Raw genomic sequence first — 13,389 nt, 5'->3', positions numbered from 1 at the left:
CCCTGAGCTACACCCCTCCCGGTACACAGCCCCTAGCTATCCCCTGAGCTACATCCCTGCCTGCACACAGCCCCTAGCTACCTGTCTCCCTGCAACCTGAGCTACACCCCTCCCGGTACACAGCCCCTAGCTATCCCCTGAGCTACATCCCTGCCTGCACACAGCCCCTAGCTACCTGTCTCCCTGCACCCTGAGCTATACCCCTCCTGTACACAGCCCCTAGATATCACCTGCCTGCACCCTGAGTGGTTTTCAAACTTTTTGTGCTGAGGCACCCCCCCGCCCCCTTGAGTTATAATTTTTGGTTGTGTCCCTCCTTTTATCTGCAAAAAACCTAGAGTTTCCAGGTTTCTAAGTAACCCTTGGAATCATGATTAAAGTTGTCCCTTCCCCCCCACAGAATCTGAAATGGTGCCCCTGTGTGACAGTCTTTTTGTTCTGTGTCTATGCAGCACCTAGGACAATGGGGCCCTGATCCAAGACTAGGACAATGGGGCCCTGGTCCAAGACTGGGACTCCTAGGTGCTACGCAATACAAATAATAATATTTGAAAAATGAACTGAGGGTTAAAGGCAGGAAAGGCTGCTCTCCCCTACAAGTAGGACTGGCACTCACTGGTGAAGTGATTTAATGATTTTAGAGCCAAGGAGTGCTTCACTGAGCATTCTACCTAAGGCAGTTTTTCCCCATAGCATTCAAGTCACCCCCTTTAATATTCTAAATGATCTCTTAATTAAACACAGCTTATCTATCAGTACGTAATTATACGTATTAACGCAAAAGACTGTCACATTGTTCACACATATCACTCACAGGAAAAGATTTTCCATGACATAGTTGTAATCAGCTCGACTGCTGTCTGGCAGGAAACATGCAGCAAACACAATGATGGCATTTAGACCATCACCATAGTATCCTGTGGAACAAACAAAAAGGCATTTGTCTCTCAGTAAAGGCTCTTAACAAGATCATCTTAAAAAGAAAATAATTATGGGAGGCCTGGAATATAGTGATCTTTTTAATCTAATTTTTTAAGCCTAATGGAGATCAAGTAAATCCTTTTGTTTAAGCCCAGTATTTAAAATCCCAGCTACCTCTGCCGCCAGCAGAGATGGAGACTTGGTATAGTCACAAGGGGGGCATGAGTTGGCTCCCATAGAAAGGAACAATAGCTCAGGACAAACACTGATTGCTGTAGTTAATCTAAAGAAATGAAAATCACCAGAGCTTTTGACATATCAGTTTGGTGACGAGACGGCTGGGAGAAATTTAGTTGTGGGGTAGAGGTGGTTAGAAGACGATCCTGGTAAGGGCAACCCTGACTGAACTTTTCCCTGGACAGGAGTCATGCAAAAACATTCCTACAGAAATGCAGAGGTGGTTTTTTGAATTTAGTAATGAACGCCTGGATAAACAGGTTAGATGTAGGCGCAAAAGAGGAATTCTCTCTGTGCAGCGGCTTATCAAGGAAGATCAGAGAGGACTAGCTTTTTAGACATGTAAGAGTAAGAGCATTCTTTTGTCTCTAGAACTAAGATGAAAATGTCTTTCATAATTTAGCTAATAAGAAGGTAAGTGAGAGAGAGCTGTATTAGGCAAACTGGTCCTTATGTGTTAATTCCCTTTTCTCTCTGTTTTCAATCTTGTTTTAAGGAAATCTGCTGCTGGGTGGGTATTTCAAGTAGACCGCTCCTCAAGGGAGCAAAGTTTTCAGCATCTAAGGAACAGAAGGCAAAAGGATTTCTGGAGATTAATTCCCACCCAGTCTCAGTCAAAAGGGCATGGGCAAAGGTGTCCTCTCCCAGCAAGGAGTTTGCCCAAGTGCTGACCAACTGAGGTGGTGGTGGGGCTGGTCACACATGCATACACCATCTCTCATTCAAGGATCTCAAATGTTTTATAAAGGACAGAAAATATAATTATCCTCACGTTACAAATGGGCACACTGATACAGAGAGAGGATCAGTGACTGAGAAGAAAAATGACAGGTTTCAGAGTAGCAGCCGTGTTAGTCTGTATCTGCAAAAAGAAAAGGAGGACTTGTGGCACCTTAGAGACGAACAAATTTATTTGAGCATAAGCTTTCGTGAGCTACAGCTCACTTCATCGGATGCATGTGAACTGTAGCTCACGAAAGCTTATGCTCAAATAAATTTGTTAGTCTCTAAGGTGCCACAAGTCCTCCTTTTCTTTTTGAGAAGAAAAAGGTTCACATCAAGCCTATGACCTGGATCAGTCTCCTGTCTCTTAGTGCCACGGTTTATCCATTGAACCATATTGCTTCAAATCCTCACTTTGGAAAGTAGTCTGCAGAAGGATTTCAGTTTTGTTCTCCTGAATTTTTACAATTGAAACATGTCATATTTGATAAAATATAATTTATCTGAATAAGACGATTGGCAGAATTAGCATATATTTACATTTGCAATTATCCAATTAACAATGCTAATCACAGAAGTTTTCAAAGTCACACAGCAGCTTGCATTATTTCAAACCAACAATTAAATGTGCTTTTTCCTGAACTTGGAGTAAGCAGGAGAAAAAAGGACAGCCAACTCTCATGTTTGTAAGATCTTCATATTCAGAGGCCTTCAAATAAAGGAATAACCCAGTCTTCTAAACAGGAATTAGAGGAGAACATTGAACCCCCCTGTTTTATTCTTCCTTTTTTTCAGACTTAAGTACCAATCTCAAAAGGGAGAGCAGCAACTGATACAGTCTTCAACTGAGACAAGGTGGGTGAGATAATATCTTATCTTGGACCAGTTTCTGTTGGTGAAAGAGACAACATAGCCTTCAGCTAACCAATAACATGAGCTGTATTAAATCAGATTAGCTGTATTAAATAATGGGCTATATTAAGTCCATACATTCAAGAACAAGGCAGTATTTTTCTCCTCTTCTTTGAAAGTTGGAATGGGATTTACTTGCTTACATAAATTAGGAAATGTCTAGGGATTCCCTATACAACTAACATAATGAAATCAAGAGCCAATCCTTTCAACCTGCCCAGGAGCTTGGCATTACCAGGTCACAGTGACAGATGTGTCCAGTATTTTATACAGCTCTGCTAAGGGCATTATCTTGCAGTTCCACATAAACCCAAAAAGATAACGTGCACCTAACCACATAGTTTGATCTGTGGAATCTTTTTTTTCTATCACATATTCTTTTTATGCTGTCTTATGGACAAGCAATGTTCATGCGAGACAGTGGTGCTTTTTAATCCTTCATCAGAAGACACTAACAAGAGTTGGCACAAATTCCTTGCCCATTGTTCAGTGGAAGCAGCCAGACAGATCATTGAGGAATTTCCCCAGGGGCTGGTGTGGAAGGAAACCTCTGCCCTTGGCTGAAGAGCTGTATCTACTATCCATTCCTCTTCACTCACACTCTGGTCACCGCTCAGATTCTGAACACCACCATCCCTCTCAGGAATATGGCCAGTGAATCCATGTAGTGGTGGATCTATCTAAACTCTAGTTAATTTATTTCTCAAGCACCTTTCTTTGCTATCTAAGCAGACAGGCTCCACCAGCCCTACTCCTGCTCCTGAATATCTATGCAAAGGACTCTGATGGAGGTGGACTTTGTAGTAATGCCATACCAATTGCTCAGGCTCTCCAAATCCTGCCTCATACATATGCAATGAAACTGCATCATTTCCACATCTGCAGCTGGAGGGAAGGATCTGAGTCTTGATAAATAAAGGTTGTAATCCCATTAACTTCAGGGGGGTCAGGATTTCACCCAATGTTTCTAAATTGGTCAATGTAGTGTTGGTGTGGATTGCTGATTCTTATGTTTCCTTTACAAGGATTAAACTGTTAAATTCTAGCTGCAATCATTTTGAAAGCAAATCATGCAGTTTCAAGATGACGGGCTAGAAGACTTAGTAGAGGTTTCCAGCTCAGATTTGTGTGGTTCTTTACAAAACTTTGCATTGGAATGAGAACATTTGTCACACTTTCCTGTCTGAAGAATAAGAAGATGCCAGACAAAAATTCACCAAATAGCATGCAGCTTGCTGTTGTGGGTGAACATGTCACGCACATATTGCTGATAAAACCATCAGCCATGTCAAAGACAAGGTGCTCACTATCTCTTAGTACACAACAGCCCGGAGAGAAGGAAGATGGCAGAAGCAAAATAAGGGGTCAGTTTAACAGGTTATTACGCTGAAGAAAATGGTCACCACTTCCAAAATGAGTGCTAAAGGCAAGGCAGGGCCACTTCTCTTGGAAACAGTATTACCATAAACTACTGTCACAACAGACAGCTTCATTTCTACTTTTGGCAGCTTGCCAGATTCAGTTAGTGTCACCTAATTTAACTGGATCTTTCAGGCAAGAATAGGATGGACGAGAAAGTTGAAAGCATGTGTCAAACAGGTCTGAGGCAATGCACACTTGTTATAGAGCTGCACACTACTCACCTTTTTTTCATTAAGGTTAAGTCATCATTTCTGTTACATTTGCTCAGCAGAGTTGCATTGATGTAAACCTGGTATAATGCCATGAAGAATCAGACCCAGAGCACCTAAATGGCGGGGAATGGGTTGGACCACTTGGCTTTCACTCCTGGAGAACTGAATTTAAATCCTAATTAGTTCATACATAAAACTGAATTGAGTGGTCTGGTCCCCAGTGGAAAACTGTCCATGATTACAAAGCCGTCACAGGATAAGGCGGAATTCCGCACAGAAGGCAGTTCCTGCTCAAAAGCTAAGTTAGCAGTAATTTTAACAGTAGGATTGTGTGACAAAGAGCCTGTTCCTGCTCCCACTGAAATCACATGACAGTCATATCATTGACTCATTTTCATTTTAATAGAAACTACTGTAAATGCATATGTAAGGGCACTAATCTGGAAAGTTTGTAAATGTTTTCATAGTATATGCATCTAGAGTGTTTATTCGGCACACACATTTAAAATGTAAATAAATACCACTAGCAATGTTGCAATTCTTTCTGTTTTTCTTCCTTAATTATACCATCCATTTATGAAATACCTTCACGGTCTTTAATAGTGGTGTTATGGTTGAAAACTGGTTTTTCTGGATGTTAAAATGACTTTTCTAACTTATGATTAATCCTTTTGTACGCTGAGTGATGTGAGTCTCTGCAGGCTTTAATATAGGTCACACTAGATGATCATGATGGTGCCTTCTGGCCTTCAAGTCTATGAGTGATTGATGTAATTGTAATTCTATTAACTTCAAGGGAACTATACTGGTTTATACTAGCTAAGGATCTGACCCTGAAATTGTAGTAGAAATGATAGCTTAAATTTCAGTAACACTGCTAGTGAGCAACACGACAACAGTGGAAAAACTCGTAAGACCTCAGTGGTTATACTGTGTTAACAACCATTCAAAGTTAATAAACAGCACTCCCATTAATCTTCTCATATGCATAGTGTATCCAAAGGGATCATGAACCTGATATGTCAATGGAAAGACATTTTTATTTATTTTTAATGTTCTTATTTTAAGTATCTATGGTAACAAGTCCAATGGGGTAAATAACTTGGGCTGGCTTAGTTACTGTATCAACACTGGCGGTGCTTTTAGGTTGTTAGTGACCAGAAGGATTGAGGAAGACCTGACCAGACCTCAAGCAGAGTCTGTGTGGCTTGATAACTTGTCTCTCTCACCAGAAGAAGCTGATCCAATAAAAGATGTTACCTCACCCACTTTGCCTCTCCAATACTACAAGTACACAGCTTAAATTAGGTCACTTTCCTAGTTATATTTGATGGATTTGTCTAACAATTACCAAGTATGCAAGGAACACAAAATAAAATATTTGCTGGGATTGCTGGTGAAAGGCTGACGGCTGATGCTCATGAATGGCAGAAAATAACTTTAGCAATGTTCCCGGTTAATCAATGGCACATATGCTGAAGCCACAGGGAAGCACTGCATATATTACAGGCAGTTTTTCCTTTAACCGCACCTCCTATTTGGAACTGTACACCTTGCTCTGGAAAATAGTTGCAGTCATGCACAGAATAAAAGTAGTTTAATGACTCATGGAAGAGCATACTTCATGAGGCAAAAATGATTACAGCTATAGCCTACAGAGTAGATTTTTCAGTACAGCTGGCTATACAAAAACCAAAGCATTCACTCTTTACTGAGAGGGAATTTTATGCTATGAATATCATGCTGCTAATAAGGCATTTATATTCGTTTGTTTACTGTTTGAGATGCTTAGGTGTTTAAAGTACCTGTCACTGGAGATTTTTAAGCGCAGTTGGACAAACACCTGTCAGGAATGGTCTAGATAATACTTAGTCCTGCCATGAGTGCAGGGGACTGGACTAGATGACCTCTTGAGGTCCCTTCCAGTCTTATGAGTCTATGATCGTCTCACTTCTACCTTTCCCAGGTTGAATCAAACATTAGGTCTGACTCAGGTAGATCTCCCTTTACACCAGTTTTACACTGGCTGAAGTCAATTTACTTCATTGGCGTTACTTCTGATTTTCCCCAGTGTAAGTTAGAACAGAATCAGGCCCATTGCCTCTCCCAGAAATAATTCAGCACAACAAGGAATACTGCTGAGCGATATACCCAAACCCCATATCCAGTCTTTCCAAGTGAACTTCCAAACTCTGAGGGTTAAATTCACCCCAAATTCACCCATGGAACAGAAATATGAAAATGATACCGCCTTGAACCAGTTGACCTCCCTATATCTCCAGAAAGATTCACCCTGCAGGGAGGGTAGGTGGTATTTCTATACAATTATTCTCCTATGGGGTTTCTGCCACAGATGAGGCTTTAAGTTCCACTGGGGGCTCTATATGATCCCAGCTGGCAAAGACTGCTCAGGAGATGTGCTGAGTCAGGGCATCCTATGGTTAAATTGACCATGTCCCTTTTCTGACAATACCACTAATATTTAGGTCTATGCTCGTGGCCCGCTGGCCCTTTGATGGACAGGAGTTTGCAGCTGCTTTTTTGCCATCACAGTCTCCTTCTCAGTGGACTTTCGGCTCTGCACCTGGGTCTTCAGCAACAGCAACCCAGGCATGAATCTGGCCCCCTAGTATTTACTGTAATGTGAGGGTCTGAGCCAACATGTTGTTTATACGGGTGGCTGAAGAATGAACTCAGTTTTCCCACTGGCTGACGAAGCATGATTTTTCACACCACTCTAAAAATGCTTTTAGGAGTTCCCTACCTCCATGGGAAATAACTTTTTTGTAAGGCTCAATGACTTTCATATCAATCCTCTGCTCCTGTTCTCCAATCACTACCGTTCTCCATAACCTGTTGTCTTGTCGCTCTTCCTCAGCGGTATACTCCGGAATGGATTCAGACTTTTCTTGGAAAACATCCCTAACAGCTGCTTGGTCTTCTGAAAACAATAAAACAGCACATATTACTATAGCATCTTCATAATTAGTGGTCCAAATTTGTAGTAATTCAATGAACTCAACTTTCCCTTTAAAGCCATTAGTTAGTCTGGATTTACAGTGCTATAAATGAGAACAGAATTTGACCCTGCACCAGCCACTTGGTCAGATCTGCCTCCCTTTTCGCCATTTTGAACATGATAATAAACAATCACAGTGCAGAACTGCCTTTACATTTTTCAGGTAACAAAATGCAATGTAACACTCTGATTAGCAACTTGCAGTGCCTATTGAACTGCTGCTCTTCAATGATATATGGGCTGCTGGTGTGATAATTGTACCAAAAAGTAAAGTACAAAGTTAAAATGGAAAAATTAATCCCTTGGTCATACCAGTGCTTGCCAGGGTTGGGGGGGAAGGGGGGAGGAGGAGAGAGGAAGTAATTAACAATAGGGCTGCATTGTTCTCAACTTTCTTTCCCTTTTATCAAGTGTTCCTCCTATTTTTTGGTGGACGTCAAAGAGGTCTGAAATGGAGAAATACCCGATTAAACCAAACAACATTCTGAGTACTACTCCACATCCAAAACCATCAGACTCAGATGACGATGATAGTGCATTGCACTGCCACTACTCCACATGGCTGTCTGCTTGAATATATTAAACAAAATTTTCAGGGTGTGGATTTTATTCTCTGTAATCCCTTTCATCTAAGGATGAAGTCTTTGTCCCCTGCTAAAAGGATCAAATAGAAGCACGGATGGAGGAACTACAAACTCCCTTCCTTCATACTTTGCATCCAGGAAGGGAGCAGCAATGCAGCCTGACCACCACTATGGGCATACCTCACAGGGTTGTGATGCACTGGTCCATAAAATTCAGAGCGCAGCAGCCACACTCAGATACAAAGTCCACAGAGGACTATGGAGTCCCTCAGCACAGCCCCTCTGTTTCCTTGTCCCCCCAGCCCATGCAGGGTGTCACTGTATTTCTACTACATTTTGGGAGTTGCATAGTGTCAAAAGATGCTGCAGAATTTAGTTCTAAGTCAGGAGTAGATAGATTAACAGAGTAGCAAGGGACCAGAGTTGATTTCTGATACTCCCGCGAGTATGTCAAGTAATTAGCAAAACATATATATCCATTCTGCATTGAAAAGCATGGCTGCTAATGTATGTTTAATTGTATCTCAGGTTGCCAGATTTAGTGGCTGGCTACATAAAAATTAACATATGGTACTAACTTCATTTGTAGTTGGAATTACTTAATTTCTTTCCCTAGCTAGTGAGTACAACGTAGGATTTTGAGTGAATCTGTTCCTCTTTTCCATCTATTTTTTATTAATCTTCCTGGAGCATTTTAGTTTTGTGAACACACACCACAAATAAGCAGGCAGTCTGAGCAAACATCTCCTGGTCAGAAAGAGAGGAAACAGCCCAGAAGACACATATGGCAGAAAAGCAGAGAATTTGTTTCAACGCGTGACACACATAAATAGCATGCTCAGTCTTAGGTGAAAAGACTAAATATATCTAGCAAGGAGATTTGGGGGGAAATGGAAGCAAGGTTTTAAAGCCTAACAAAAAAAGCCAAGAATCTAATTAGTTTGGCTGAATCACCAAATATAGTTATAGTTTGTGTTTATGTTGACATATCTGTTCTGTTTAATGCAGCATTCCTAACTGAGCTAATGAAGGCACACTATTCTAATGCAAACAGCGTCCACATTAGCCATGCATATTCATGTACAGAACCACTGTAGTTTTGCCCTGTGTCCATGCTAGCATGGTCTCCTGGGTATTTGTCCTGCAGTTCTTGTCACAACTTCCCAGGAGCAGTAGTTTCTGCGCATTGCGGTTTGAAAGGCCACAAGTGTACTGTGGGGCAGTAAGGGGAACATTATCTGAAACACTTAAGTCTGAACTGTTTAGTGATTTCTGTACTGGTTCTAAACCAATGCAGGCTGAAACAGCTCCAACTGAACTCATACTGGGTACTTGAGACAGGACTTGTGGACACTGTGATTGGCTATAGATGTAAATCAAATAATTTGATTCAGACCCTATTTTCTCACTAGACACAGCTTTGTAAAGACACAAATCCCCTAGGAAGATTTTCTTCCTACTCAGCCAGTCTGATTTCTGATTTAAAAGGGTGTTTTTTTCATGTGAGGTACATCGAGCACTTAAATCAACCTGAGGCTGTTTTTTGCTAATCTGAGTAAAGGAATAAATTCCCTGAGCAGAGTTCTGCCAGTTCACATAGACATTTCAGGTCCAATCCAGGACATAACCCTCCAAGTATAAGAAATAATAGGAATGGACACCTTGAACTCTTTAAATTAATGGTACTTGGCATATGGCTCATAGTTAGTGAGTAAATGATGAACTTTCTGATTTAGAAAGTGACATAAAAACATGGGGCCAAATTCAGGCTTGGAGTAAATGAGAACAATTCCCATTGAAATCATTGGTATTTGCATCCATTTGGCATCCAGCTGATTTCCCCTCCCCCCCCCCCCATTTTCTTACATTCAGAAATAGTTTGCTTTCATGCAGTATTCAATATAGTCAAATTCTGAAAAGCTCTCTGCAGCAACCAGGGTGGATTTGGTTTTTTTTTTTTTACATTTCAACCATCTAGTCAGCTCATCATCACGCTCCACATCTGCCCATAACAAACTCTGTCTTCTACCCAGAAGTGACATTAGAAATACTTATGGATGGCTGAATACACAGTGATATCCTCTTTAGCAATAACAACTTAAGCTGGCATTACTGTTCCTTGGATGTTTAAATGATCATTCCAAGTACTTTTAATTTACAATGTCCTCTCCAGTAATAGAACATTTATATGCAAGGAAGAATTTAGTTTAAATGTATTAAAAAGTTGTCCTCTGTTGTTGGTTGTGAATGTGTGGTTCCCCACATAGAAAAAAATTATAATTATTATTCATCTACACAAATAACCACATTGTATATAAGGCCAATCATGTAACAAAAAAGAATTTGCACAATAGCCATATCCCTCTCACCATGAGAACAGCTGAATTAAGCAATGTTACAAATTGTTTTACATAAGTAGTATGAGAGAGAGAATGGTATCTGGGTTAAGGCACTAGAATTAGATTCAGTTGATCATGGTTCAGTTACTTGGTTCTGCCATATGCAAGCTTATATGACCTTGGACAAGTCCCTTCATTTCTCAGTCCTTTAGCTCCCTATCTATGAAACAGGGATAATACTACTTCCTTTCTTCAACACTTTGTCTTGTCTATTTAGACTGTATAGTCTTCATTGCAGGGACTGCTGTGCCTAGCATATTGGAACACAAAAATTGGTTAAAAGGAGGACTTGTGGCACCTTAGAGACTAACAAATTTATTTGAGCATAAGCTTTCGTGAGCTACAGCTAACTTCATCGGGTGCATTCAGTGGTTGTGGCTTCTAGGCAATACTGTAACACAAATAATAATACATTCGTTGTGAAACATGTTAAGTTTCACAGCTGACTTTCAGAATATTGCTGATCCATGCAACATGCTCACTAGATTTGTTCTGTAAATTTCAAAGTCCGAACTGACTTTTATTCCGATATAATGTCTATCTAGAATGATATGAGCAGAACAAAAAACCTTGTGTCTCCTTATCTGATGACTATCATGATTTGGCCAGGTGTTCACAGAAATTTTGTAATAGGGAGATTTTTTTCTGCTGTAATATGTCCCATAAGGACTTTCATTGTACCATGTTTTTCTTTGCAGGACTGCGATTACAAGTACACATGCTTCATTAACTGCATATTGTTTTGCAGCATTTTCTCTAAGTTGGGAAGAGTGATTAATATTAACTGATATTTTATTATAAAAACTTGCAGTCCAAATACTGACTCCAAACAATGATGTCCGTTCGTTTGCTAGCAACACAAAAATCTAACTTGCTTTATCTTAACCAAGGAAGAATGCTGAATTCACTGGAACTCTCTATTCTATTGCAGACACTACATCCAGCTGGAGAAGCATTTCATATACAGAATTAAGGCTTTGGTCAAGGAAACACATAAGCATGTGCTTAAGCTTGTAGTACTCCCATTAACTCCAAGGTCCTTAATGCATTGTTGGATTAGGGCCTAATTGACAATAATTTAAATTCTGAATAAACTTTCATCTTAATAAAATGTACAGTACTTTATAACATAATTAGGGCCAGATTAATTTCCACTGGTAAAGGACGGGGTAGTAATTTGGCCCACTGCACCACATGGGGATAACTGCAGTGGCGGGTTGGTGGTGTTTGCACTGACACCATCTCTCAGAGGAAAGACAGCTTTAATTTCTACTTGGAGCTCAACAGGAGCTCTGCCAGCACAGGTGCTTAGTCAAGCACTAAATCAACACTTCCCCTTCTCTTCTGGCGCCTCCCTGCCAGTGATACACTCTTTGGGAACTGCACTGGTCCTGTACATTTCATTGCTGGCACATAACAGATTATCCCTTACTGAAATTATCCCTTTATCTCTAAGAACAATGACCTTTTAATATTTTTTTACAATATGACCCTTATTTTTAAAAAGGTATGGAAAAGCGGGCTTGTACCAAAGTAGTAAGGATGGTCTAGTCTAGAAGGGCACTGTATGGGGGACTTGGGAGACTTATTCAATTTCCAGCTCAATTGCAGACTCCGTGTGTGACCTTGGGCAAGTTTCATCATTTACCTTCCACCTCAGTTCCTTCTCTGTAAAATGGAGATAAATCCCAAACCCACAGAGGAATTGAGAGGATAAAATCCATTAATGATTGGTATCTCAGCTCCTCACATAGTGATGAGGACCAACTAAGTATCTAGAGAGAGTATTGCCCCAAGAAATAAGTAAGAGTGATCTTGACAATTATGCTTTTGTAAGTCTCACTTCTCTCTCCAGGAACACAACGAACAAATATGGAGAGAAAAAAAGTCACTAAACATGTAAAAGATAATGGAACCAGGTGCAATAAGAAGCACTGGTTTATTAAGAACTGATCTTGCCAGATAAATTCAAATATTTTATTTTTTTAACGAGAATTACTAAATTAATAATTAGTAAATGAATGAAAAGGAGTAGATAGAATAATTGGGATTTTAGTAAAGCATTTACTACAGTATATCATGAAATTTCTCTCAATATTAATTCAAACTGACTTGAATGCGAACAGTCCCAAAGTATAAAAAGAAAAGGAGTACTTGTGGCACCTTAGAGACTAACCAATTTATTTGAGCATGAGCTTTCGTGAGCTACAGCTCACTTCATCAGATGTATACATCTGATGAAGTGAGCTGTAGCTCACGAAAGCTCATGCTCAAATAAATTGGTTAGTCTCTAAGGTGCCACAAGTACTCCTTTTCTTTTTGCGAATACAGACTAACACGGCTGTTACTCTGAAAAGTATAAAAACTGGCTGAAGGTCCACAAAGGGTTATGACAAAACATTAACTTTTGGTTTCGTAAATTGTCTACTAGGTATTGCCAGGAAGTGTGTTAGATTGAGTTTTATTTAATGATCTAGATTAATGATCTTCATTAATGATCTAGATTCTAGAAGAAGAGGTAAAGAAAACTTTTATGAAACACATAAATGGGTGTTATCCCAAACACCGACGAGGAGAAAGAGAACACAAAGGAACCTATGGAGATTAGACTAACAGACAGAAAATAATAAAATAAGATTCATCTGCTATGATATCAGCAAAAATAATCTGAAACCAAAATATTCACTGAGAAAGAGAAATCTGGAAATGAATAATGTTAAGAGAGACAGGATCAAATTTTCAAAACTGCCAATGTACTTCCTAGTTATGTAACATAAACAAACTGAAAACCAAAGTAGTAATACCTATAACTGTAACCAAGCCAGTACTGACTGTCAAAGAACTGGTAAACTCTGAGATATGCTCCTAATCAAAGAGGGATTTTTCTCAGGACAAGTCCCATAGTAGTGCTGGGGAGTGAGAGGAGTCTGAACTTCTGCATTTCTATAACTAGCTGTTCT

The 13,389-nt window shown here is 39.9% G+C and overlaps 1 protein-coding gene across 1 annotated transcript in view; it reads right to left on the bottom strand.

Annotated features, from left to right (window-relative positions):
- The window catches only part of PRUNE2 (prune homolog 2 with BCH domain), a 205,820-nt gene that overhangs the window by 17,003 nt on the left and 175,428 nt on the right, over window positions 1-13,389 (bottom strand). The window contains exons 13-14 of the mRNA XM_077818026.1: window positions 7,192-7,368; window positions 815-917 (exon numbers count right to left, since the gene is read on the bottom strand). Coding sequence (XP_077674152.1) covers window positions 815-917; window positions 7,192-7,368 — 280 coding nt within the window. The remainder of the gene's footprint in view (window positions 1-814; window positions 918-7,191; window positions 7,369-13,389) is intronic.

Source organism: Eretmochelys imbricata, chromosome 5 (assembly GCF_965152235.1).
Source record: "Eretmochelys imbricata isolate rEreImb1 chromosome 5, rEreImb1.hap1, whole genome shotgun sequence".
NCBI lineage: Eukaryota > Metazoa > Chordata > Testudines > Cheloniidae > Eretmochelys > Eretmochelys imbricata.
Note: the sequence above shows the minus strand (reverse complement) of the source record. Positions and strands in the feature narration are given on the sequence as shown.